We start from the raw sequence: 26,709 nt of genomic DNA, 5'->3' as shown, positions 1-26,709 counted from the left end.
TCTTTGGTAGGTTCAGATAAAAGGGTGTACAGGACAAACAACAAATAAGATAGATAGTTGTATGGGTTCTCAATAAATTATTTCCCTATTTAATACGTGACATATGAAAAGAACTTAGAAAGCAACAACTATACAAACGTGTTAAGAAAACATATAACTGGCTCTTCCGAGCGGGGCCACGATACCGCCGGCAGGATCCGGGTTTCCAAGAGTGAGGGCTGCTCGACGGGTCAGGGTGGCCACCAGCTGGAGCCATGACCTCGAACCTGCACACCGCGCTCATTTTCGGCGGCTTCATCTCCCTGATCGGCACCGCCTTCTACCCCATCTACTTCTGGTCCCTAATGCGGCTGGAGGAATACCAGAAGGAACAAGCCATAAATCGAGCTGGTATTGTCCAAGAAGACGTGCAGCCACCAGGGTTAAAAGTGTGGTCGGATCCATTTGGCAGGAAATGAAAAGGCTATCACCACCTCTGATAATGAAAGTAGACAGTCTTCATGCTTTCAGTTCTGCAGCAAATACAATAAATCACCTGGCTAAAGAACGATGTCTGGAGAAGAAAACTCTAGAAGGCTGTAAAGAAGAGTAGTGTGCACCAGGATTAATTCCCTTCTTCAGTATCAAAAGAACCCTGAAACAAATCACACCATTACGAAGGTTTTCATGATTTGGTTTCCTTTCTAAAAATGAAGCTTTCTTACCCAGCTGCATTTGGAGGTGATCTGCTTATTATTCAATAGCTACTTCTTACCCACCTGAGCTGTGATATGAGTACAAGCAACCAGTAGACTTGGGAAGATCCTAGTCTGTTTTGCCATCTTCCAAATAAGAAGTTTCAGCGAAAAACCACCATATTGAGCAGCCTCATAGGGCTCTCTGAAAATGTTAAAGTTGATAAAACTCTTTGAGGACAAGGTACATTGTACTTTTTAAGAATAAAGAGTTCAACTCAACTGTCTCATTGGGAGGGTTGCTGCATTTTGAAAAATAAATAACTATGAAGCAAATCAAACTAAATGGGTATGCATGCCCAGTAGAAATCATGTTGAATTAACCGAGTGAAAATATGTATATTAAAATGATTTCTTTTTACTTCAAAAAAAAAAGAAAACATACAACTGTATAAAAAGAATAGACTGCTGTAAGAGCCAAGAAGTCATATTTGGTTGCAATATAGAGGAGAATGAACGCTATAGAACATCACATTCAAAATGGAAGATAACGAGAACAGAATGCCTTCCCTCTGAGTACTCACTCTATGCCAGGTATGGTCCCACGTAATAAATAAATATACATACAGATATGTATGAAATTTAATCCTTACATCTACCCACGTAGGCCTTATCTCCATTTTATAGTTAGGGAAATGGAAATTAAGTAACTTGCCTGCAATCCTACAACTAATGAGTGGAAGGATTGGATTTGATCTGATTCGTTCTAGAAGAGTATTCTTTCCACATCATTTGCAATGAAATGTTTCAGAACTACATGTGAAATACTAGATGGAAAAAAAATCAAGATTAAGTATTACAGTAGATAAAACATTGAGATCAAACCAGCAGAAGATAGGGAAGAACATACAAGTTTGAATTGATAAATAGAAATACAAGTTTTCAGAAAAAAGACCCCAGATTGGAAATAGACGGTCCCTACACTTCTATTCAAAATTAATAAATCCAAATGAAGAGCAAGATACATGCTGGCTAAAATGATTAACTATGAATTTTTTTTTTTTTTTAGTCTGTAAGCTTCTGGGCAAAATAATAACATTAATTTCCAAGGGGTTAAAAAAAAATCATCTTACCTTTAGATTATTTTCTATGATGGTACTGGAAAACAGTGAAATAAGCAGTTCTGTCAGGAATAAAAGATATGAAGAAATATATTTAAGTTGTCATTCACGTATGATGGCGACAAAAAAACAATCTTAAGAAAATATATAAGCCCCTTCCCACTCAGCAGATTTCTACAGAGATCATGCCTAAAATTTTAGGGGCTGAATTTTTCTTTCTCTTCCCTTTCTTCTCTCTTGCCCCGTCCTTTCCTCCCTTTCTCCCTCTCTCTCCTTATCATGGGATTATTTACAGATACAGCCTTTAAGAATATAAACCATTGGAACAGAGTACAAGGGATTTCCCAGGCTACATAATATTTTTAGGAATTTATTCCAATTATGGAGCCATGAATTAGTTTGTTGAAAATGAAGCTACTTTTTGATCATATTGATCTTTTTCCACATTGAGATACTGCTATAATGTTTTGGATGGATTTTCTTAATTTTGGTAGTCTTTCTTCGTATAGAAATATATATTTTGTTAAAATTGTAATTTTATACCACCAGTAAAAATTTTAATACTTCACTATTTTCAATTAGAAAATGTCTAATTGCTTTTAAACCTTTCAAAGAAGAAAAGGGTGCTTTTAATAAGTAAATCAACTATATAAAATTAATTTAAATGCCTGAAGTAGTCATTTTGAAAGAATAAAAAAACTTGAAAGTTCCAGATAGATGTATAGATGGTATATATGGTAACATACCATAAGAGTTGGGACTTTAATTATTGCAGGCTTCCATTTTAAAACTTTTTTTGTTAGAAAGATAGATGCTTAACACTTTTATGGATTAAAAATACTTATAACGACTTATACATTTGCACTTAATATGTTTTCTGGTGCACATTTTATATCTTTGCCTTCTGTTAGTTCTGTATGATGCTGCTAATAAGTAAATTAATGAAAATGAACCTATAATTTGAATACATACTTTCAGAACCTTGAATAGTCCTAGGTTAAGAGTCCCAGAGACAGAGATACATAATTATTTGTAAAATGATGTTAAAAACACAGGACTTCGTTTTATTTTGTAGTTCTCATCCTTAAACAAGGTATATGTGTTTTGTTTGTTTTTTACTGCAAACATTTTTTTTCTTTTTGGCCAGATTCTCAGCCATCACAACCATTGAAGTGTGTCAAAATTACTACCACTCATAGTAATTTTGTCAGTGAAAATAACCCTCAGTTGGGAACATACCTGAGGTGACTGATCTGTTGGATATTAGAAAGTGATCACTTTGGTCAGGATCAGCCTAGTATGGATTTTTAACTAGTAATAAGAACCTATTGTTTAAAGCATTTAAAGTGCTTTATGAAGCTCTATCTTCATATATTACATTTATTAAAGAGATGCTCATTAAATGATTATTTGTTATGGGTATCATTATTCATTACTTTGAAATGAGTTCATATTTATAACATTGAGAGTTCGATGCATTTGGTGTGACAGAACTTTACTGTTAACTTTGTAGAAACTATGTAGACTAAGAGCAAGCTGATTTTATTTTATACTCAGACTTTCTACCTTTCTGTTGTGCCATCTATCTATATTCTGTATCATAAAGTTTCATATAATATCTGCAACTCTGGTACTGGTATTTATAACTCTGGTACTGGTTTTACCCAGTAATGTCACCAATGCAGTAATATATGATTTTTCTTGGCAAAGTAATATCCTAAGGTAAGTACTTTTAACCTTGAGTGGCAGGGGAGGGAGGAGGACAGAGGGAGGGTCGTAAGAAAGGAAGGTCCATAGCATTCATCCAGTTCCCAAAAGGATCTGTCATCATAAAAATACTAAACACCCGAGTCTTACAGTCTTTGAATTCTAAGTGGGGACAGGTAATACTTAGCTGTAACTGAATTACTGGGGACATTGACTCAATTGTATAGAATTTGTTAAATTTAATAGTTTTGCTACATTCTACAATCAGTCAGGTGTCCAGTATTAATTTATGTGCTGCACTACAAAATGGTTACACATATGCTAATTTAATCTACTCTTTTTTAAGTAGCTTTTGAGGACACTGGTTTCTTGTGTCAGTAGAGTATGTACTTATGCCTTAGAGCTCAGTTGCAGCAACGTCTACATATCTTAGAGACCAAAGGAAGAGAATTACTCGTTTCTTTTCACCTGAAGAAAAGCCTAAAAAAGTAGGAAAAGCCTAAAATAGTAGTTCTCTGCAGGAGCCAGATAACCATTTCATTTAGAAATATTTTAAAGAACACTATCCCATCTGAATGTTTATTATTCAAATGAACCTCATCCTGTGTAGTAGAGGCCTATAAGAAGTACTGGATCTATAGTAACTATCTCCACCAAACTATACTTCTGAGATGCATTTTAAAAATGTTGCTATTAAGGATAGGAAATCTGAAACTATTAAAAATGTTTTTATTCCATACTAAAGCCATGTAGGAGAGTGGGGAAGGCAAAGATTGAGAAAAACTAGGGGAAATCTAGTGAAAGGAAGAGTTAGACATCTAAAAATATAGAAATACTAAGTAAACTAGACTCTTCCAGATTTACTCTGTATTTGGATTGTGGGTGTCAGAGATAGAACACTTCCTATCATAAAGCCCCTTGAAATTTCTTTACTGGTGTACCTAACCTATTACCCTTTGTTTGCCTTAAACTTCTAGTAGCTGCACTTGCAATGAAGTAGTAACAGCAGCCTACCAGAAGAAAGTTGACTCTCTGGACCATATAAGTGATTAGACTAGTAATATCCCTAGAACACGGATAAAGCAAACCAGAGACCTAATTTTTTTTTCTTTTTTATTGAAGTATAGTTGATTTACAATGTTGTTTTAGTTTCAGGTGTACAGCAAAGTGATTCGGTTTATATATATATATATATATATATATATATATATAAATTTTTTTCAATTCTTTTCCATTATAGGTTATTATAAGATATTGAATATAGTTCCTTGTGCTATACAGTAAATCCTTGTTGTTTATTTTATATATGGTAGTGTGAATATGTTAATCCCATACTCCTGATTTATCCCTAACCCCCCTTCCCCTTTGGTAACCATAAGTTTGTTTTCTATGACTAGAGTCCTAATTTTTGCACTGTGCTATGAAATAACAATAATCACAATATCCCAGCGGCCACTGTTTAATGTGAGGTTGTTTACTGAGTGCTTGGTCTACATTTTTTTGTTTGTCAGAAAATTTTGTTTTAAAAAAGACCATAAAAGACTGTTTTTGCAGATGAGGTAAATGAGACTTGAAGAAATTCAAGTAACTTGCCCAGGGTAACCAAGCTAGTAAATGGCAGAGCCAGAATTTATTTCTGGATCTATTATATTCCAGAGAGCACTCTTGTTCCATTACAGGAACATAAGTATTATTATTTTTTTTAATTAAGGAGGGAGAGGAGGAATGGAGTTTGAGGTTTTGTTTGACTTAGCACAAACTATTGTCAAAAGAGAAACTTAGAACCTTAGAACAGTGACCATACTCCAGCTCTTGCTGACCAGGTTACAGGCCATTACTTGACCTGATGAACTTTGCCTTTTTTGTTCACTTCTGTATTTCTACCACTTAGAATAATGTATAGCTCATAGTGGGAGCTCATAAATATTTGTTGAATGAATGAAGGAATGACTAAATAAATGACTAGCGAATGAAAAACTCTTTAAAGGTTCAAGGTCTTATGAAAGATCTAGAGCTGTGTATACCAGGGTAAGAGGAGTTTATGTAGAAAGAGCTTGAAGCTATTCTCTGTCCAGAAGGCAAAATCAAGATCAGATTAAGGAGTATCAGGTCAAGGTGAAAGTCATTGGTAAAATTTAGAGTCTAAATGACAGGAGAAGAAGAGCATCCAAAGTCTGAATAGGAAAGAGGGCATTAGCAGAGTCCAAGTGAACCAATTCACCTCCTTCTTGACGTTAGCAAAGTGGCAGATAGGGTGTCTGAATGGGGAGGGGCGGGGGGAGTAACATCCTTATAGGATTTAACTCTTGCCACCCAGTGCATTAGGGGGGTTCTGTGTTTCTTGATACTTTTAACTACTTCTAAGGTGTAAGTAAGACAAAGGACGAGGAGATCAAATAAAGAAGCCAGGCCGCTTTGACTTAATCATGTAAAAAAGCGGTTCAGCATTTCAAGCTTCATAATTAAATAATAATTTAAGTCCTTGTAAGACTTCTTTACCTTTGGCACAGAACGTTGCTCATTTTTTCCCCCTAATTTGTTATTCAAGAGGAAACAGTCACATTGCTACACAAGACCACCAAAGCCAGGTATTAGTTTGCCAGTTTTGTTTAAAATGAAAAGTGAATTGAGCAAGTACTTTGGCTCCTAGACTTTGATTCAAAATATTAAGACTTTTTTTTTTTAATTAGCTTGGAGATTTTCTGCAGTTAGTGCTGAAATTGCTGTATATTGTTCTTAATTCTTTTCTTCTGTCTGAATGTTCATTTTTATAAGGATATATATATTTTGAACAGTGTCAGGTTTGGGAACAATTATTCTAAAGGAAATATTGATGGATATATATTATATATGTATGTGTATATATATATTTATAAATATATATAAATATTGGGGGTTTCTCAAGCATTAGGAACTCTAATGAACTGTTATTAACATTGATTTTTACAAAACTAGAAGGATAGATCTTTGAAATCAGATGTTCTGAGGTTAATTTTCTTAGGAAGCAAGATGGATTGAATGGTGTTTCTATTACAGACTTTTTTATGGACTTTTAAATTTGTAAAGATTGTCATTACCTTTCAGCTAATATGAAAAGTTATCACGATTAGTGTACTTAAAATTTTTGTTGTTGTTTCGAGACTTAAGCAGAATTACAAATGTTTTCAAAATCTAATGTGAAGTAACAGAACTGTGGCAGACTTTAAAAATCCATACTTTTAATTTAACTAACCATCTCACGAAAGCTCACTTGGTTTTCACAGTTTTGGTTCTGTCTATAAGTAATGTTCTTTAATATAATTAACATTTTTACCTTATTTTCAAAATAGTCTGTAATTCTAGTATTGCGTTCCTGTTTACTCCATCAGTAATTTAGGACATTAAGTATTGGTTTGGTTGTGTGTGTGTGCTTGTGTGTTGTTTTGTGTGTTACTTTTGTTGTTTGTTCCCTTGGTTTTTTTAGTTCTGTTTTGTGTTTGTGCTAAAGCTTTTGGTACTAATTTTTAGTTTTATTGCATTGGGATTAGAGAATGGATTCTATAAGCTCCTAAACTTGGGAATGTATTGAGGTTTTCTTCGGTCTATTATAAATGAGTTTTGTTAATATTCAGTGGAAATAGAATTGTAGTTTCCATAGAGTCGAGAGTTTGATATATATTAATTCAATCTCATTAATTATTAATCAAGCCTGGCTATATTCTTACCTGCCAAAGACTGAGATTATTATGATAGTCCCTCACTCTAATGCTGTTTTTTTAATGTATACTTCATTTTGTTGATTCTTTCTTCCTCTTTCCTCAGCAATGGTTATAGGAGATTGATAGACTTTTTTTTTTGAAGTATAGTTGCTGTACAATGTTATATAAGTTACAGATGTACAATATAGCGAGTCACAGTTTTAAAGGTTATACTCTATTTATAGTTATTATAAAATATTGGCTATATTCCGCATGTTGTACAGTTATCCTTATAGCTTATTTTATACGTAATAGTTTGTACCTCTTAATTCCCTACCCCTGTATTGCCCCTCCCCCCTTCCGTCTTCCCACTGGTAACCATTAGTTTGTTCTCTATGTCTGTAAGTGTGCTTCTCTTTTGTTATATTCACTAGTTTGTTGTATTTTTTAGATTCCACATATACGTGATATCATAGAGTATTTGTCTTTTTCTGTCTGACTTATTTTACTTAGCATAATGCCCTCCAAGTATATCCATGTTGCTGCAGATGGCAAAATTTCAGTCTTTTTTATGGCTGTGTAGTATTCTAGTGTGTGTGTGTGTGTGTGTGTGTGTGTGTATGTATACACATACATACACACCACATCTTCTTTATCCATTCATCTGTCAATGGACATTTAGGTTGTTTACATGTCTTGGCTATTGTAAATAGTGCTGCTATGAACATTGGGGTACATGTGTCTTTTCAAATTAGTGTACTTGGGTTTTTTTGGATATATACCCGGGAATGGAATTGCTGGGTCATATGGTAGTTCTGTTTTTATTGAGAAACCTCCATACTGTTTTCCATGGTGGCTACACTAGTTTACATTCCCACCAACAGTGTACGAGGGTTCCCTTTTTTCCACATCCTCACCAGCATTTGTTATTTACATTCTTTTTGATGATAGCCATTCTGACAGGTGTGAGGTGCTCTCATAGTGGTTTTGATTTGCATCTCCCTAATGATTAGTGATGTTTAGCATCTTTTCATGTGCCTGTTGGCCGTCTGCATCTCCTCTTCGGAAAAATGTCTGTTCGGTTCTTCTGCCCCTTTTTTAATTGGGTTGGGGTTTTTCTTTGTTTTGGTTTTTTTTAATGTTGAGTTGTGTACAACACTATTTTTGTCAGTCGTTTTCTTGATATTCTTCAGATAAAAATTCATGACTAACGTCTACATTTTAAAAAATGTAAAATGAACATCTTTTTCCCCTTTAATTTTCTTTGCCTTTAATTCTACTTTGTCATATATTAATATTACTCTTCTTAGGGTTTTTGTTGTTGTTGTTGTTTTTTGCGGTATGCGGGCCTCACTCTTGTGGCCTCTCCCGTTGCGGAGCACAGGCTCAGCGGCCATGGCTCACAGGCCCAGCCGCTCTGCGGCATGTGGGATATTCCCGGACCGGGGCACAAACCCGTGTCCCCTGCACTGGCCGGCTGACTCTCAACCACTGCGCCACCAGGGAAGCCCCTCTTCTTAGTTTTTTAGATATATGTGCCTGATATATTTTTGCCCATTCTTTTATATTTTTCACATTTTCTCATATTACTTTGTTTCTTAGGTGTGTTGCTCAATAACAGCTTCTAGTTGGATTTTTGTTTGCTTTTCTTTTTGTTGTCATTTTAACAAAATTCAAGGTTCATTCTTTATCTTTGATAGATAAACCTATTCACATTTATTGATATAACTGATCAATTTAAACTTTCTGCTTTTTAGACTTTGAATTCACTTTGTTTAAACTTGCTTTCATTTTGCCTTTTTTAGCTGTCGGAATTTATTTTCTTCTTTTTCTTCCAAAAAGTTACTAGAACTTAAATTTATCGGGAAAAAAAAATGTTTAGGTCTAGATTTTGCTAAGCGGTAGCCTTTGATTTTAGTTTTTCAAAACAATAATATCTATCTTGCTTTAATCTATTAAAAAAGTAATGCATGCTCATTTTAAAAAAAATGTAATACTACTAAAATAAGGAAGTATGAATATCCTCATAACCCTCTTCTCTAAAGGTAACTACTGATAAATTTGTTGTATGTGTTCTCTGAAATTTTATGATTATGTATAAGCATATTTTTCTAAGTTTTGAAATAAACAGGATTGTACCTGCTTTACTGACTCAATAGCATGGTCATCTCGCATTTCAACAATACAGAACTTGTATGAGTTACCTTCTCTGTGCCTTAGTTTCCTTGTACAAGAACAGTAGTACTAGCTTCCTAAGGCTTTTGTGATAATTAAGTGAATTAATACCTGAAAAGTACTTGTAACAGTGCCTGGCACATGATAAGCATTCAAGGAGTATAAGCCACTCTTCATTTTCATTTTGAATAATTCCACATAGTATTTCATGGAGGTTATGCCATCATTTATTTAAAAGCCTCCCATGTACAGCATTTAGTTGTCAGTGTGTCACTTAATAAGACCTTGTGTCTGACAATCTAGTAGGCTTTTTATTTCCTCACCTACTTTCTACTCTATATGTGTGATTGTTTATACTTGTTAAATTGTATATCTACTCTCTCAAGACTTATTTTTTAATCATATATGCTTAAGTAAAGGCTCATTTAATTTTACTTTTCATTATTAATTCTTTTATGCCAGAACTCCCCATTCTTGTGTTCTAATTTTGAATTCCTCTCTTTTGTTTCACTGGAGCAGCAGTTCTCAAAGTACTGTAGATCTCCAGGGGCCCCAGAGACCTTTTCAAGAGATCCATGAGGTCAAAACTCTTTTCATAATACTATTAAGACTTTATTTTCTCTTTTGATTGTGATCATAATTTTACTGATGGTGCAAAAGCAAAAGCGAGTAAAACTGCTGTGTGAATCAAAGCAGTGGCACCAAACTGTGTAACTGCTAGTCTTTGTGAACTTTACCTACACACATGTGTAGTTAAAAAATATCCCCTTGATGAAGATTAATAATAATTCACTTCTACTAAATCTTGATTGTGGAGTACATTTCTTTAGTATTCTGTGTGAAGAAATGGAAAGTGTTCATAAAGTACTTCTACATTCGTTGGGGTTGCAGCTTGCTTGCACTAGCTGCTTTTTTTATGAAACACCGTTAAAAAAAATCAACTGACAAATTATAAATTCAGTTATTCAGACTTGGGTATTTGGCAGATATTGTCCTGAAAATGAATTTAGTGAGACTGTCAGTTCAAGGAAAACAGCTGATAATTTTTATTGCCAAAGACAAAATTCAAGCTTTAAGAGAAAATTCAAATTTGGAACATTTATATCTGCCATTTTGAGTTTGACAGCTTCCCAGTATTTAAAGGCTTTTCCAGTGAGATCTGAAATGATATCATTGAATGTGATGTTTTGATATTGTATAAAGAAATTTGTCAACATTTGGAAGATCTGCATAGCTCAGTAAACCAATATATTCTAAATTACCAAGGCATGAGATTACAGAATCATGCTGCATGGATAAAAGAGCTATTCAAAGTGTAAGTAGATGGATGGATTTTAATGTAACAGAGTATGTTACATTAAATACATTTAATGTATTTATGAGTATGAATAAATACATTAAATAAATAAATACAGAATATGTTACATTTTAATGTAACAGAGTATGAAGTTTGTTGATACAATTTCAGATTCCACATTGTAAATAACCTTTAACAAACTGCCACTTGTTGAGTTTTTAATATAGTGTCAAAGAATATCCATAACTGACCTAAAAGACTTTAAAAAAAATTTTTTTTTTTTTTGCCATACGCGGGCCTCTCACTGTTGTGGCCTCTCCCGTCGCGGAGCACAGGCTCCGGACACGCAGGCCCAGCGGCCATGGCTCACGGGCCCAGCCGCTCCGCGGCACGTGGGATCCTCCCGGACCGGGGCACGAACCCGTGTCCCCTGCATCGGCAGGCGGACTCCCAACCACTGCACCACCAGGGAAGCCCCAGACTTAAAATTTTTTTTACCTGTTCAACTACGTATCTGTGGGAAGCCAAATTTTCTTCATATATTTCAGCCAAAACAGTATGTCAAAACAAATTGAATGTGGAAGCAGATATGAGAATTCAGTTGTCTTCTATTGAAGCAAACATTTTAAAACTTTACAAAAAAAATTGGGTCGGTCAAAAAATTCATTCAGTTTTAAGTAAAAATAAAAAACATATTTTTCATTTTCTCAAAGAACTTTATTGAACAATGTGTTCGCTAACCAAACGAACTTTTTGGCCAACCCAATATAATACAGTGCCATCCCCCTCAATTTTGGGGTGGGGGGAGTATAGTTATTTTTTATTAAAATTTCATTTGTTAACATGTAATGTCTTTTGTTATTTCTAAACGAATTGATAAACACTTAAAAGGCTTTCTAATTTCAAATTGGATCAATACTTATAGATATAACACATATTTTAAAAAAAAGAAAACCCTGGGATCCTGAGACTAAAATGTTGGAGAATTACTGCACTAGAAGTCTAAGGTTTGCCTTACGTTTGCCTCCCTCTCTCAAGGGAGCACGGGTGACATACCTGCTGATTTGCTGATACCCAAGACTGCCTTTACACATGAATATTGATTTGCATAATTTATTCTTTCCAAACTGCAAATCAGAAATTCTCAACCTTCTGCCTACGTCCAACACCTAACACATTTCCCATTAGTATAAGTGTCAGTAACTCTCCTCAGGGGATTATACCTGATACCCAAGCCTCCTCCAGATATCATTATTGTAGATAGTTTCTCCCTCCTCTTTAGAATTCAGTGTTGTAGGGAGGTCAAAAATAAGAGGTCAGGCTAATTTAATTTCCTTTCCTGTTAATGTATTTTTTACTTTTTATTTTATTCTTATAAAACAGAAATTGTAAAGCTATATTAATGGAGGGGATCTATTCAATTTTGTCTGTAATCTAATGAGCTTCTATGATCTGTAGGCTCAGGTCTTTCTTGAGCTCAAAAAAAATTTACTTTTATAACTAGTTCGGTTCCCTTTGTTCTGGTTCTGTATTTTTTATAGGTTTGAACTTTAGTTATACCAATCATTTTCTTTTTAAAATTTCTTTTTCTTTGTTTATCAGCTCCGTATTATGGGAAATTTTCTTAAGCTTGTTCTCAATTCTTTATTTAATTAAATTTTCTTAATTTGAGTAGTGCTGCCCAACTCTACTGACTTTGGTGCAGATTTTAATTTTGCAATTGCAATTTCAGTTTCCTTACTATATTTTACTTTCTCAGCCAGCTTCCTTTTCCTATCAGCTGGCATCTCAGTTGTTCACTTTGTATGTTTGCCTGTTTTCTTCTTAAAATACCTTTTTCATAGAAACCATGTCTTTTGGATTCCATTTTGGTAACTCTGTAAGTGCTTTCTAAAACTGTTTCTTGAGTTTTCAGTATGATATTCCTTTTCTTTTGCTATATGATTAGTTTTCTTACATCCCCATATTGTTTTTCTTCTGATACTTACTTTTTTTTTTTGGCCACGCCATGCAGCGTGTGGAATCGTAGTTCCTCGACCAGGGATTGAACCCTTCCCCCCACCGCAGTGGAAGTGCAGAGTATTAACCACTGGACTGCCAGGGAAGTCCCAGTTACCTATTAAAGAGGGAAAGCTATCCAGATTCAGGGTTGTGAACAGATAGGATGTGAGGATTGCTTCTGACCACGCTTATCACCTGCGTATGTGCTAGAAGAATTCTAGTTTGGGGTGCCTTTGTTGGCCTGATGTGAGATCTTTTATACTCTGTATTGCCTGCTTCTAATACACTATGTAAAAAATTCTGTCTTAAGGCAGGAATGTGCCTGTGTGTCTCTGACTCTCTCTCTGCTTAAGATGATCCTTTGTGGGTGGAGAAATAGTGGGTCACTTTTTTTCCCTCCGACAGGAGCAGACCCTGCAGCTAAGAATGAATATGCAAGTAGTTGACCAATACGCTTGGTTTCCTGAGCTTTTTAGGGTAGTCTTTTTCTGTCTGTTTTCACAGAAGTTAGGACAGGCATATCAGGGAATGTTTCCCTGAGAATATATTACTTATACTAGAGTTCAGTTTGCTTTCCTTTTAAGTCTGTGAACATAAAATTCAGATGATGTCAGAACTTCCAAACATTTAGTATTAGCATTAGGGCTTAATGTGTTCCTATTGGGTTTAACTTATTTAATATTTCATTATATAAAAATCATATAAAATTACATTTAAAGTATGAAAATTCTATTTAATTTTTGAACTAAAGTTAGTTGATGGCACACTCACCCAAATTTCCTAAGAATAATATCAACAGGTCCTACTTTCCATGAATTTCACCATTTTATGTTCTCCACATTCAGCATAATTTAATTCTGTACTTCACATTTTAGCATCTTGATCCAGTCATTTATTAGTTTCCATTGCAAAGCCAGGCATAGGCAATGACTGTTAGTGTTTTTACAAAGCTTATAATCAACCCGTAACCCCTTTCCCCACTCACCAAGGCAAAGTAGTAAGACTTTATTTTCTATTTTGTGACCTGATTTCAGACATGTTAAAAATACAGGAAAATGTGTGCTTTGGAATTGATGAAATATGATATTGTTATGTTCTGTAAAATAAGAACTTTAATATTATAGGGTATTTGGTATTAACCTACATGTCCAGAATTAGGAGAATATTTAAGTAAACTGGCACATCTATTTGACAGAATATTATGTGGCTTTCAAGAATGATAGCAAGATATTTCACATATTAAATAATAAATAGTGTGATTATAACTTTTTCAAGCAACTACTTTCATAGAAAAAAATTAAACAGAAGTACAGCAAGGTAGTAATAATGGTCATATTTTGGATTGCAGGATTCACTAGAAGAAACATCTCTTATTTTTCAAATTTTATTTATTGATCATGTTACTTTTTAAGTGTGTGTGTATGTTAGCAGTAGGGTTGTTTGTAGCACTTACAAAGAGATCACCTAGACCTAAGTCCTGCCATACTAATTTCCATTTTTGCAGTTCCTAGACTGTTAGATAAAGGAACTCTCAAGCATTTCATTGAAATTTGGATGTTTTAATGGTATGCTTGGGGGCATATGGGAAAGGATAGTTAGATGAGAGTGTGATGAACTAGATTTAAGACTGTTTGAACAGTAGTACCCAAATACACTACCTTTTTATGTAGCAAACTGAAGGAAGTTTCCTGACACTGGTGGGGCTCATTCCCTAGTCTTTTCTTATTTAATTTTAATGTCTTTGGGTGACCATAGTGAAGATAGGTGAGATGCAGCTGGAGGGAAGGGCAGATGAGGACTAACAAATTCCTTTTAATAAGACTCTAGAAAGAATTTGGCAGCCTGGAAAAATAAGATGACCTTTTGTTTTTTTTTTTTTTTTGCGGTACGCGGGCCTCTCACTGTTGTGGCCTCTCCTGTTGCGGAGCACAGGCTCCGGACGCAGGCTCAGCAGCCACGGCTCACGGGCCCAGCCGCTCCGCGGCACGTGGGATCTTCCCGGGCCGGGGCACGAACCCGTGTCCCCTGCATCGGCAGGCAGACTCTCAACCACTGCACCACCAGGGAAGCCCAAGATGACCATTTTAAGATACAATTTAGTAGCAGTTAATGTAATGGCCCTCCATGTATACTCAAAAAGTCAGTAATCCAAGTTCAGGATAACAGCAAGTCATATGGAAAAGATTTCATTTTAGTTACTATGTCATCTGACTGCTAAACAATTAATAATCTAACATGAAAATAGGAACTCCTTGTTCCATGTGTCCCCAGAGGATAGGATCAGAACCTGTAAACAGTGAATTTTCCAGCATTTAAATAAGGAATAGACTGATTTGTAAGGTCTTGAATTGCCTTTCATTAGAGAGATTCAGTTATGTGTTGGGCATACACAGGCAGGGATTCAAATGCAGTATGGGTGGTTGAATTAGATGACAGAATCCTTTCCAGCAATGAGATTATGTGGCTTTCAGACACTCTTAACAATGTTCTTTAAATACCTCTTCATATTTGTTTTGTATACCTATAATGTTTTGGTATACAACAGGTTACATAGTATGACAAAGATGGTATAAATGATTACACTAGTTCTTTAAATTGGACTTTTATGCACAAGTCACCCACAGACATTGTAGACAATATATATAAATAAGGCATTGTCCTTTCTTTAATGGAGTTATATCATTGAAATACCTAATTAAATAAATGTAAATGTAGTAAGAGACATATAAATAAGAACTATGAGGATTAAAAGGAGGGAATTATATATCAAGAGTATAGTGGGCAGGGGGCAGGGAGAGTATCAGGTGAAAGTTTTAGAGAGAAAGTCGATCTTGAAGGGTAAGTGGAATTTCAGTACACCAAGACATGAGTGGAAGTGGGGTGACCATGCCAAAGAAAAGCGACATCATAAAGTTTTCCAGATGTGGGAAAGCACTGGTGTGTTGGGAGCGCAGTGTTTCAGAATAAAAAAGCCAGAGTAGTAAGTTGGTGTTGAATTGAAGATGAGTATCATGGTGAGGATTTTCTATTTAACAAAAGGGAGCAGTTGAAATTTTTTTGCATGAGGAAGAGGTGTGATCAGTGTTACTCTTTAGGAACTTTAATTTACTTGATGTACATTTGTTAAATTGTCAAAGGTGGAAAAATTGAGTGGAAAACTATTCAAATGAGAACTATTGAGGCCTCTAATAATAATAATATTGGTTGACATTTATTGAGTGCTTACTGTACAGGTACATTATGTTATTTCATTGAAACCTCAAAACAGCACTGTATAGTAGATGCTTTCCAAATGAGCACCTCTTGGATTTCCAGTTGGCCTATGAGAATTCCATACACCATAATATTTCAATTAATTTCTCCAGGCACCATTCTCGCATATGCATACCTCCACACTCTCCAAATCAGTAGACACCCTGTTGAATACTGTTATTTCTTAATTTAGCATTTTATACTATGCTATTATAATCAGCAATCAAAACAAATTTTTATTGAGGTTTAAAAATAACCATATTTGGAATTATGGTAGAAATGAAAAAGTGTAAGATGTAGTTTCTGACCCCTAAGGACCTTTAAAATCTAATTAACAACACAAGATATAAATACATGAAAAACGAAATGGCAGTAAAAGATGAATTGCCCACACACTAAGTTATTGAACATTCTGTTCATTAAGGCTCTTCTGTATTTTGTAGTACTCAACTAAATGGCATTCATTTATTTGCATGCTAGCTTCCCAAGAAGGCAGCAAATTCTTTGAGTCAGAGCTGGGCCTTTCTATTTTATCCCAAGCAAGTAGCAAAGTGCCTAACTTATGGTAGGCTCAGTAAGTATTTGTTGAATTAAATTAATTGTAAATAGTGTCTCTTTTTCAAATACCGTATTTCATCTTTTTTAGATCCATGCCTACTTTTGTTAGTAAAACAACTCAAAGTAATAATAGATTTGAAAGAAAAAATTTTTTAACTTTGAAATATATGTATATATTTTTTACATTGTTCATGTTGTTGTATTAAATCTTCTTGCTTGATCCAACTTTTGTGGAAAGTTAAATGTACCTACTGTAGCAGCTATTTTCAGCATCCAGTCTCTTGAACTACTTTGTTTTCATGGCCAGAAGTACAGAAACACCTGTTTCTCTGGTCTAGAATATAAGAGGGGGCAGGGGGGAACAATTGGTCCCAGATGCATTTAACCGTAAAAGTAAGCTAACTGTAAAAAAACTTTAGAGGTCATCTCCTCCAGCCACAGATTTTTCAGTGAGGAAACTAAGGTCTTCCAAGCTTCTTCCTTCCCCATTGTGGGCAGTAGCAGAGGTAACTTAGAGCCGAGGGCTTCTGTCTGGTGTTCTTTCCACCGTTTAATACTACTTCTCTTCATAAAGTAGAAAACTAGGCAGTGAACGTTAGAGGAAGGGGCTCCTAACCTCTCAAGGGTCATGGCCCCCTTTGAGAATCTGATGAAAAGTGGCATGGACTCTTTACCTAGAAAATTTTATGCACACACAAAGAATTAGTAAGCTTTTTGAAAGTCTGTTCACTGATTGCCTGGTGGTCTGTAGATCTCAAGAGGAAAGGTACACAAATTAGCATACTATATTCATGGCATCAGAAATAGATGAGACTGAATTAAATTGTACTGTGCTCTTCAATAGTCAGCTTATGGTCTTCCAAGGAGTTACTCTAAGCCATAGAGTACACATGGCCCAATTCCTGAAGCATCCTTGGGCAAAACCCATAGCAGTAACTATGGGTTTTGAGCTGTGGCTTTTATATTAAAACAAACAAAACATACATATGTATATATGATACATGCATATTTGTGCAGATATATTTGAATGAATTTTTAATTTGTTTAGGATTCTACTTTCAGACTCAGAGAAGCATATATTTTCTATCCTTTGCTATTTGGAGTACTTCAGTGAAAAAGTTTGAGAAGTACTGGGTAGAGAGTTAGGGTAGGTTATTTTATATTTTTGTGAGTGTATTAGATAGATAGATAGATAACAGATAGGAATTCATACATATTTTGTCAGATTAGTTAATAGTGAAGAGTAAAGTTCTTGTGGGCAGAGACCCACAATTCCACTTTCTTGTACCCTTAGCATGCCTAGCACAAGGCTAGGAACATGGTTTCTCAGTAAATGCTAGTTGATTTATTGATATTAAAGATAGAACTAGATCACTGTACCAATACATTTCTAGTCAGACAAGAGAATTTATCAGTATAGCTGAGGCTTATGGTTATTTAGAGCACTGGTACTTGAGAAGTAAAAAAACATGACCAGCTTTCTCCAATGCCAATAATGTCATTATTGAGGCACATCAAGAATCAACACATTCTAAAGCATTCATTCATTCATGGCCACCGTAGTGGTTCTGGATAGAGTATATTAATTTACACTACTCACCAGAAAATATCATGAAACAGTATTATTTCATATCTCCAATATTACATATATATACATATATAACATATCTGGAATACATCATATTTAGAAAAAAATAAAAATAGCATCAAAACAACTTTCTTGGTACAAGAAAAATATGGTAAAAAGTACAGTTTTAATGTAATAAAAATCTTTTGCATATTTAACAACCAGCAGGCTTCATATTGCAATGACAGGAAGGAGATTAAAATGAAACTGGTTAAATTATTCTTGCTAAAAAGGGAAAGGTGAAGCTAGACAAGCCTGGATGTGATGACAAGTTAGATTTGTCAGCCTGCTTTACTTGAACTGTATATGGCAAATAGAAGCTGTGTGCAGAGTTATTTGTCACCTGCCTGGTTATTTACACCCATATCATGGTGAGAATTTATTCCTGCCCAACTCTGTGACACGTGATATTACTGCATGATGATGTCTTTAAAAACACATGAACTTTGTCACTAAGGAAATCCCCCCAAATTCTGTAATCAAGGTATTCCTATAAAGATACTATTACAAGACTATAAGGCTAACCAATTTTTAGCAACTGTTTGAATTATAAATATATGATGATAATCTGAATTCATAACCAGGATTTCAAAATTTTGTTTTAAACATCTAGTAGAAGTGGACAAGTCAGAAGAGGAAACAACGAAGGAATAGTCAGAGAGCAGGAGGAAAACTACAATAATGTGGTGTCCCTGAAGTCAAGGGAAGAGAGAGTGTTTAAAAAGGAAGGAGTGAATAACTTTGTCACTGTTGGGAGGTCAGTTAAGGTGAGGACTAAGAGATAACCTTTGCATTTCGCAACGTGGAGGTCTTTGACCTCAGCAAAAATGGCTATGGTATAGTATTGAGGGTGGAAGCCAGATTAGAACAAGAAGTGAGAAACTGGAGATAGCAAATATAGACAATGCTTTTGGCAAGTTCAGCCATGAAAGGGAGGAAAGAGAATAGTAACTAAAAGGTGAATATTAGGTCTAAGGATAGTTTTTTGTGTTGCTGTTTGCGCTTTTAGCCGAAGAGTTGGGAATGGCATATTCTGATGAGAAGGAGCCAGTACAGCAGGAGAGGCTGAAAACACAGGCAAGAAAAGGGATAAATAAATAAGTTTAAGAAAACAAGAAAGGGTGATATCCAAAACTTAGGTGAGGGATTGGCTTTAGATAGGAAAGGATTTGTCAGTTGCAGGAAGGCGTGGTAGAGAGAAGCTCGGGAGGAAGTTAATGTCTGAAGACAGTTTTCTGTTAGAAGAAGGATATGAGGTTATCTGCTGAGAATAAAAAGGAAGCAGGAGACTTATAAAAAATGAAAGAGATTTAAAATAGCCGCTGTGGAAGGTAAGAAAAGCAAGATAAAAAGCAACATGGTAAGATTGTCATGTAATGCTAAGGGACCTGTTGAAATTGTGCATCTCTCTCTTCTATCCGCAGAATCTGGGAGACAAAATTAGGGTTAAATTTTTCTCTGTAGCTGGTAATGTTTCATGAAGTTAGAATGAAGATTACAGAATAGGTGTCTAACATCCTCTCTTCTGATGTAACTCACTAATGCCAAGGGTGAGGAGAAAGGAACTAGATAGAGCACTACCTTCCTTCCCTATTTCACCACCACTACTGAAGTAACCACCCATCCAGACTGCTGGAAAGCTGGTGAAATTGTCATTCAAACCTCTACATCAGTAAATATACCACTGATCTCAAGTAACTGCTGCTGTTACTGGATAGCTAATGTATTATCAGTATTTGCTTGAAATAGAAGATGACTTACTTCCAAGTCTGTTGCTTGAGCAATTTCACCATTTGTTCAGTCTAAAAGCTTCTATTATGTAAAATTTAGTATGTGTCAGAAAGTATACTAGGCACTGGAGCTGCCAAAGTAAATAATAGTGACATGATACCTGACCTGTGTTCACAGAGGATTCAGACAGAGGCAGGTTAAGTAGAATGTGACAGGGAAATACAAGGTGCTTTGGGCACCCCTGTGAAGGTGGTATGGCTCAAAGTTGCAGTAGTTAAAAGATGACTTTCCAGAGGAAGTTTGATTAAAGCTTGATTCTAAAGAATTAGTAGGAATTAACTGAACAAAGGACAGTGGGGAGGAATGCTGTGAGAATTAAAGCTGGAAAGGTAATCACTGGATATAGATCACTCCAAGTCTTGTAAACCGTGTTTAGTTGTTCAGACCTATTCTCTAGGAGCAATGGGTGGTCATCAGAGTACTTTTAAAAGGGGAATAATGTGACCACATTTTGTGTTTAGCAAGATCCCTGTAGCTGCAGAGTAAAGGATGGGGTAGGCATAATGGGGCTGGAAGTTGGGGGTGCCGAGTAAGAGGTTTTTTTCAGCAATCCAGACAATTGTTTTGATCTCTAAAGCCCACCCAGCTAGTAGTATCGATCCACTCTTATCCCACTTTAAAACTTCTTGTTCCATGTAGTTTGTTGGCCACAGAGGTCAAGAGCTTTTCATTCAGCACTAACAATGAAGGAACTTGACCTCAAATAGCTTTTGCTCTTTAAAGTCTCCCATGAAGGTACTGTTAGTCATTCCTACACCTATTCTACTTCAAATATTGATTTGTTAGCATCTCATTTTACAAGAATTAGAGCCACAGAGATTTGATTTAGTAAAATCTGTGTTACTGAGGTGTAATTGAAATGCAAGAAACTGCAGATATTTAAAGAGTGCAATTTGATAAGTTTTGACACATATACAATCATGAAACCATCACCGTAGTCCAGATAATGACTGGTAGATTTCATTACCCTCAAGTGCCCCTTTGTAGTCCCTCCCTTCTGTTACCCTCAAATAAGCAACTACTAATCTGCTTTCTATCAGTATATATGTTTGAATATTTTATAATTTTATGCCAATACCATGCTTTCTTGATTACTGCAGTTTTTAATAATTCTTGAAATCAGGTAGTGTTGGCCCTCCAAATTGTTCTTTCTTTTCAAAGTTGTTTTGGCTGTTATAGATTGTATTTCCATATGAAATTTAGGGTCAGTTTATCAATTTCTTTTTAAATTTTTTATTTTATTTATTATTTTTGGCTGTGTTGGGTCTTTGTTGCTGTGCACAGGCTTTCTTTAGTTGCGGAGAGCGGGGCTACTCTTTGTTGCAGTGCGCGGGCTTCTCACTGCCATGGCTTCTCTTGTTGCAGAGCACGGGCTCTAGGCGCACGGGCTCAGTAGTTGTGGCTCGCAGGCTCTAGAGCTCAGGCTCAGTAGTTGTGGCACATGGGCTTAGTTACTCCACGGCATGTGGGATCTTCCTGGACCAGGGCTCGAACCCTTGTCCCCTGCATTGGCAGGTGGATTCTTAACCCCTGCGCCACCGGGGAAGTCCTGTCAATTTCTTTTTAAAAAGCCTGCTAAGGTTTTAACTGGTATTGCATTGAATCTATACATCAATCTGTGGAAAATTGACATCTTTACAGTATTGAGTCTCCCAATCCATGAACATGCTGTGTATCTCTCCATTTATTTATTTAGATCCTCTGATTTCTCTCAACAGTGTTTGGTAGTTTTCAGTATATAGATATTGTACATTTTTTGTTAGACTTACTAAGTATTTCATACATTTGTATGCTATTGTAAATAATATTGGTTTTAGTTTTGATTTGCATTATTAATTGCTAGTGCTATATAAAAATGCAGTTGATTTGGTATATTGATCTTTTGTCCTTGGGCATTGCTAACATTACTTATTAGTTCTGGTAGCTCTTTGGTAAGTTCCATTGGACTTTCTACAGAGACAATCACACCATCTGCAAATACAGACAGTTATACTGCTTCCTTTTCAAAAGAGATGGGGTTGGTTTGTTTGTTCCCTAGTTGCACTGGTTAGAACCTCCAGCACAGTGTGGAATAGAAGGTAGAAACTGACATCTTGTCTTGTTCCTGATCTTAGGAGACAAGCATTCTATCTGTCACAAATTAAGTATGATGTTAATTGTACTTTTTTTGTAGAAGCCCCTTATTAGGCCAGGGAAGTGTCCTCCTTTTCCTAGTTTACTGAGTTTTTATCAGTAAAGGATGTTGGATTTTGTCAGATACTTTTTGAGATGATTATATGATTTTTCTTTGTTTAGATGTTAAAATAGTGAATTATGTTGACTGACTTTTTCAAATATTCAACCAACCTTGTATTCCTGGGGTCAACACTACTTGGTCATGGTCTATTATACTTTCTATATATTGTTGGATTCAGTTTGCTCAAATTTTGTTTAGAATTTGTGTTCGTGAGGGACATTAGCCTGTGGTGTTCTTTTCTTGTAAGTCTTTGTCTCGTTTTAGAATCAGAGTAATGCTCACCCCATAGAATGAGTTTGGGTGCTTTCTATTTTCTGGAAGAGTATGTAGAATTGGTATTACTCTTTTTTCCTTAAATGTTTGGTAAAAATTTACCAGTGTAGCCATCTGGGGCATGGGAGTTTCTTTGTGGGAAGATAGTCTGTAAAGTCTGATATTAGCACTTTCTGTCTTCATTTTTTTTTTCCCGATCATTCTGGCTAGAGATTTATCAGTTGTATTGATCTCAGAGAATCAGCTTTTGATTTCTATTATTTTCCTGTTTTCATTTCATTGATTTCTGCTTATTTTGAATTTTTTAATAGACTTTATTTTTTAGAGCATTTTTTAGGTTCACAGCAAAACTGAACAAGGTACAGAGATTTCCATATGTCATTTCTCCCCCTAGTTTCTTAAGGTAGAAGTACAAAGATCGCTGATTTGAGGCCTTTCTACTTTTCCAGTACAGGCATTTAGTACTATAAATTTCTCAGTAAGTACTGCTTTTGCAAAGGCCTGCAGAAGAAAATCCTTTCTTTCCTGTCATTCACACAAAGCCTTTCCAGTATTGTCATTTTTGTCTGCTAAAACAAGAATTGTAAGGCAGCGTCTGCAGGGATAAAGGAGAAAGTTTAAACTCACAACAGTTCCTCTTCATATGCATTTTGCATGCTTGTACTAAGTAAGGAAGAAAGATATTGCATATTTTGACTCAGGAAAATATCTTTTTGACAGAGCTATCTTATTGAATACTTACTAACTACAGTTATTTCTTTACTTTGTTTCACTGAAAAGACCTATCCAGTTAATCCTCTCCAGTTAATGTAAATAATGGAAAGGAAGTAATAATGAAAGGAAAACGAGTTTCATCCAAATCAGTTGCAGGAGTATCTCTGCCTCAAAGCCTCACATTTCTGCAGTTGTGAATAAAGACTAAGGTGGTACACCAAGTTGCCCTTACATTTAAATTTGTTTCTGAATATAAAGTATATTATAATAAATCATATCTTTGTATTTCAACCATTATGCAGAAACCTGCATTAACCTAATTTTGGATAATCTTTTAGAACCAAGATAAACCAACATTAGGAATCCACAGCAATAATACTTAACCTCTATTAAACATATTACCCTGTGAGGTAGTGTGTTAGATACTTTACATGGATTATCTCATTTGGTGATACACTAAAACCCAGTGAGGTTTATTTTTAGTCCCATTTTACAGATAAGAAAACAAAGATTTAGAAAGTAACTAGTCTAAGGTCCTACAACTGACTGGTAGAATTGGAGCTCTAACCCAGCCTTCGTTGATCTTAAGCATGTTATACACCTTCCTTCTATATTCATATACTTTATAAGAGGCTCTATTTTACTGTAAATATCACATGTTGACTTGAATAAACAACCCATTAGAAGTTACTGCTGTGAATTACTCAAGTACTCTGAACAGAAATGGGTTGTTTTATCATTGAGTAATTCAAAAGAGGACAATTATTTTTGATGAAATTCTTGATCCTCCACAGAGACAATATATTTGAAATATACATCTGGCCTGGAACTCGGGAATACTGTGTAATTTCATTTCCTGACTTAAAGCTCTGATGCCTCCTCTGATTGTTGTAACAGGCACGGGATCTCACCTCTTGGAATGCTTTTTTTTTTTCTTTTTTTTTTTTAAGTACCAGCCCTTGAATAATAAGTAAGATGATATAGCTCATTCTGATACTTACTGGAGGATGTAAAACCCTGGAGTTAAACTTTTTCCTTAATGGAAAAAAAAAAAAATCTCTATATATTTAAAGATTTCAAATTGTTTGAATTTAATAACTTCATTGTTTGAAAAGCTGATGCATTATCTTTATAGTGACCCTTAACATTAAAAAGAAAAGACTGAGTAATGGATTTCATTCAGAATTTGAGTATATCTCATATGTACATAGATAACTTATACTAATAGCTAATCATATTTCTATTAATATTAGCTATAATATCTTAAGTGCTCTACATGGATCATCTAGTTTAACCCTCACCACAACTCAAGTATTTGAACTCATCAGTCTTTGGTGGCCACATCTTGACATTGTGCTGATTGAACTCCTTAGAAATAGAGCACAATAATAGATTTCATTACATTTAGCATTTTTTTATTGTTTTCAGCTTGACTAATCATGATTTGAATTGCTGTCATACTGTGTTACTATTTGTACGGAAATTTAAGTTCTTGGCTACCTATTTCACTTTGCAAGAAATGTAATTCTTTCATGAAACCCTTGCAGCTTTAAGAAAGTAAAAATAGCAGGTGCCTCATTTCCCTTCTTAGTCTACCATCCTTATGAATATTGTTTTCATTTGGCTTCTTTTATAAGGGAGAAGACGTCAACCGGACACTAGAAGGTGGAAGGAAGCCTCTTCATTATGCAGCAGATTGTGGGCAGCTTGAAATCCTGGAATTTCTGCTGCTGAAAGGAGCAGATATTAATGTATGTAAAGAACATTGTCATTCTAGAAAAAATTCTTGTTGTATGCTTTTGGGTAATTGTTTTCTGTAGATTTATAAAATAGTTACTGGTGGAAACCTCATATGAAGTAAAAATATAGTCTGAAATTATACCAAATTTCTGTAACTTAGAAATACATAGTTGTGATTTTTTAAATAAGCAGAACAAATTGATTTTTTTTTTAACTCATAAAACTGGGGGGTAGATGTTTCCTTTTCAAGTTCTAAAGCAATGTGAGAGTTAGCACTATCTGTAGGTGGCAAATAGCTATCACCCAATGGAGCATAGGACTCTGCAGTCATATGAGAAATCTAAACTGGATTTTTGGACAAAAGTCAGGCAGCAGTCATCTCTTAACTCTTCCCTTTTGTAGCTACTGCATTTCAGAGTTTTAGAAAAATGTTTAAGTAACCATGACAGCAAGTGAGATGAACTTTTCACATCTCAGGGGTTACCATGTCACGTGGCCCAATGGTGGCAATCTTTTACCTCTTCATTGGCTATGTTCCACCCCTCTCGAGATTCCCTTCCTGCACCTCATTGGCACATCTACAGTAATGTGGAGTTGAGGCTCAGAGAGGTTAAGTAATTAGTCCTGCAGTAAGTGGCAGAGCTCAGATTTGAGATGGGGTCAAAGCCCTGCTCCATCTGTTTCACTAGGCTGACTCCCAAGGAGAAACTGCTTGTGGGCTTGGGCCTCTAGCAGCTCCTAAGAGGCTAAAAATGGGTAAACATTGATTTTGAAATATTTATGAGCATTCCCTAATTAGATCTAGAAAGAAGGAATAAATGAAAAATGGATGAGGTGATGTATATCTCTATTATTTCATAGGCTCCAGATAAACATCATATTACACCTCTTCTGTCTGCCGTCTATGAAGGTCATGTTTCCTGTGTGAAATTGCTTCTGTCAAAGGTGAGGTCAATTGCTGATTTTTATTGCTTTTTCCATTACTATGTAACTGTTTAAGCTAAGTATTTGGTTGTTAATTTACTTAAATTTTGTGTGGCATCAGGGACAGAAAAATTAGAGGTAATACCCAAAATTGAGGTCTAGAGCAATGTTGCTCAAAACAGCTGGTCCACAAGCTGTTTGTTACCAGTTCATGGTGGGTAAAGAGGTTGGGCTAGAAAATAAGTCAACAGTCTCCTTCATCAAGAATATCTTGCTATTTAAAAAAAGTTAGCCAAACTAGGCATTGTAGTTAATAATTAGTAATATAGAAAATGTTGTCCCATGCTAGTAACAGTTTGCAGACTGGTACCATATTCACATACCGTGCTTTGAGTAACGCTGGTTTGAAATTTGTATAAACTTCATTTTCTGTAGTACGTACTGAGCAAGATTATTAGAGGCAGATTGCTGTAAGGGCTTTCCAAGTCATCTGGTTTCTTGATGTGATTGAGATCATGGTAAATTTGGAGTTTTCCAGTGTTTTACCTTTGCTATTACAAGCTGTTAGATGAAGTTCAATGTCCAGCCTCAGAAATTAACCAGTCAGTTGCAACCATTCTAGGTGTATGAGATGGGACCTGCAAATCTTGGAAGATAAGAAATCTTCATAAAATAAGGCACCAGTATCAATCCCAAGGTTATCATTTCATGGCCATACTCTGGAAAGTGCTGTTCATAACATTTCATTTGGAATTTTAAAATAAGCCCTGCTAAAAGAAGCAAGAAAGAATTAGAAATTAAATGAGTAAATGTATATGAAGCGTTTTGCCACAGTATCTGACACATAATAAGTACTCAATAAATAGTAGCTTTTATTACCTCTAAAACTAAAGAGGATTTTATGCTTCATAGATTCAACTTCAGTAAGATTTGGAGAACATT

General features: G+C 35.3%; 2 protein-coding genes across 2 annotated transcripts in view; both read left to right on the top strand.

Annotated features, from left to right (window-relative positions):
* Positions 1 to 26,709, top strand: part of MTPN (myotrophin) — a 62,743-nt gene that overhangs the window by 12,913 nt on the left and 23,121 nt on the right. Inside the window, exons 2-3 of the mRNA XM_082632898.1 lie at positions 24,741 to 24,854; positions 25,705 to 25,788. Of these exons, the coding sequence (XP_082489024.1) occupies positions 24,741 to 24,854; positions 25,705 to 25,788 (198 nt within the window). The remainder of the gene's footprint in view (positions 1 to 24,740; positions 24,855 to 25,704; positions 25,789 to 26,709) is intronic.
* On the top strand, positions 181 to 1,050 carry LOC309810329 (small integral membrane protein 20-like). Its single transcript, XM_082632295.1, has one exon. The coding sequence runs from the start codon at positions 255 to 257 to the stop codon at positions 456 to 458; it is 204 nt and encodes a 67-aa protein (XP_082488421.1). The 5' UTR covers positions 181 to 254; the 3' UTR covers positions 459 to 1,050.

This window comes from Mesoplodon mirus (genome assembly GCF_964341445.2).
Source record: "Mesoplodon mirus genome assembly, chromosome: 9".
In the NCBI taxonomy this organism is placed as follows: domain Eukaryota; kingdom Metazoa; phylum Chordata; class Mammalia; order Artiodactyla; family Ziphiidae; genus Mesoplodon; species Mesoplodon mirus.
The sequence above is the reverse complement of the archived record's forward strand: the minus strand, read 5'-3'. Positions and strand labels throughout refer to the sequence as shown.

Excerpts from the sequence above, each read along its gene's own strand:
- LOC309810329 (XM_082632295.1), top strand. The coding sequence starts at position 255 with ATGACCTCGAACCTGCACACCGCGCTCATTTTCGGCGGCTTCATCTCC.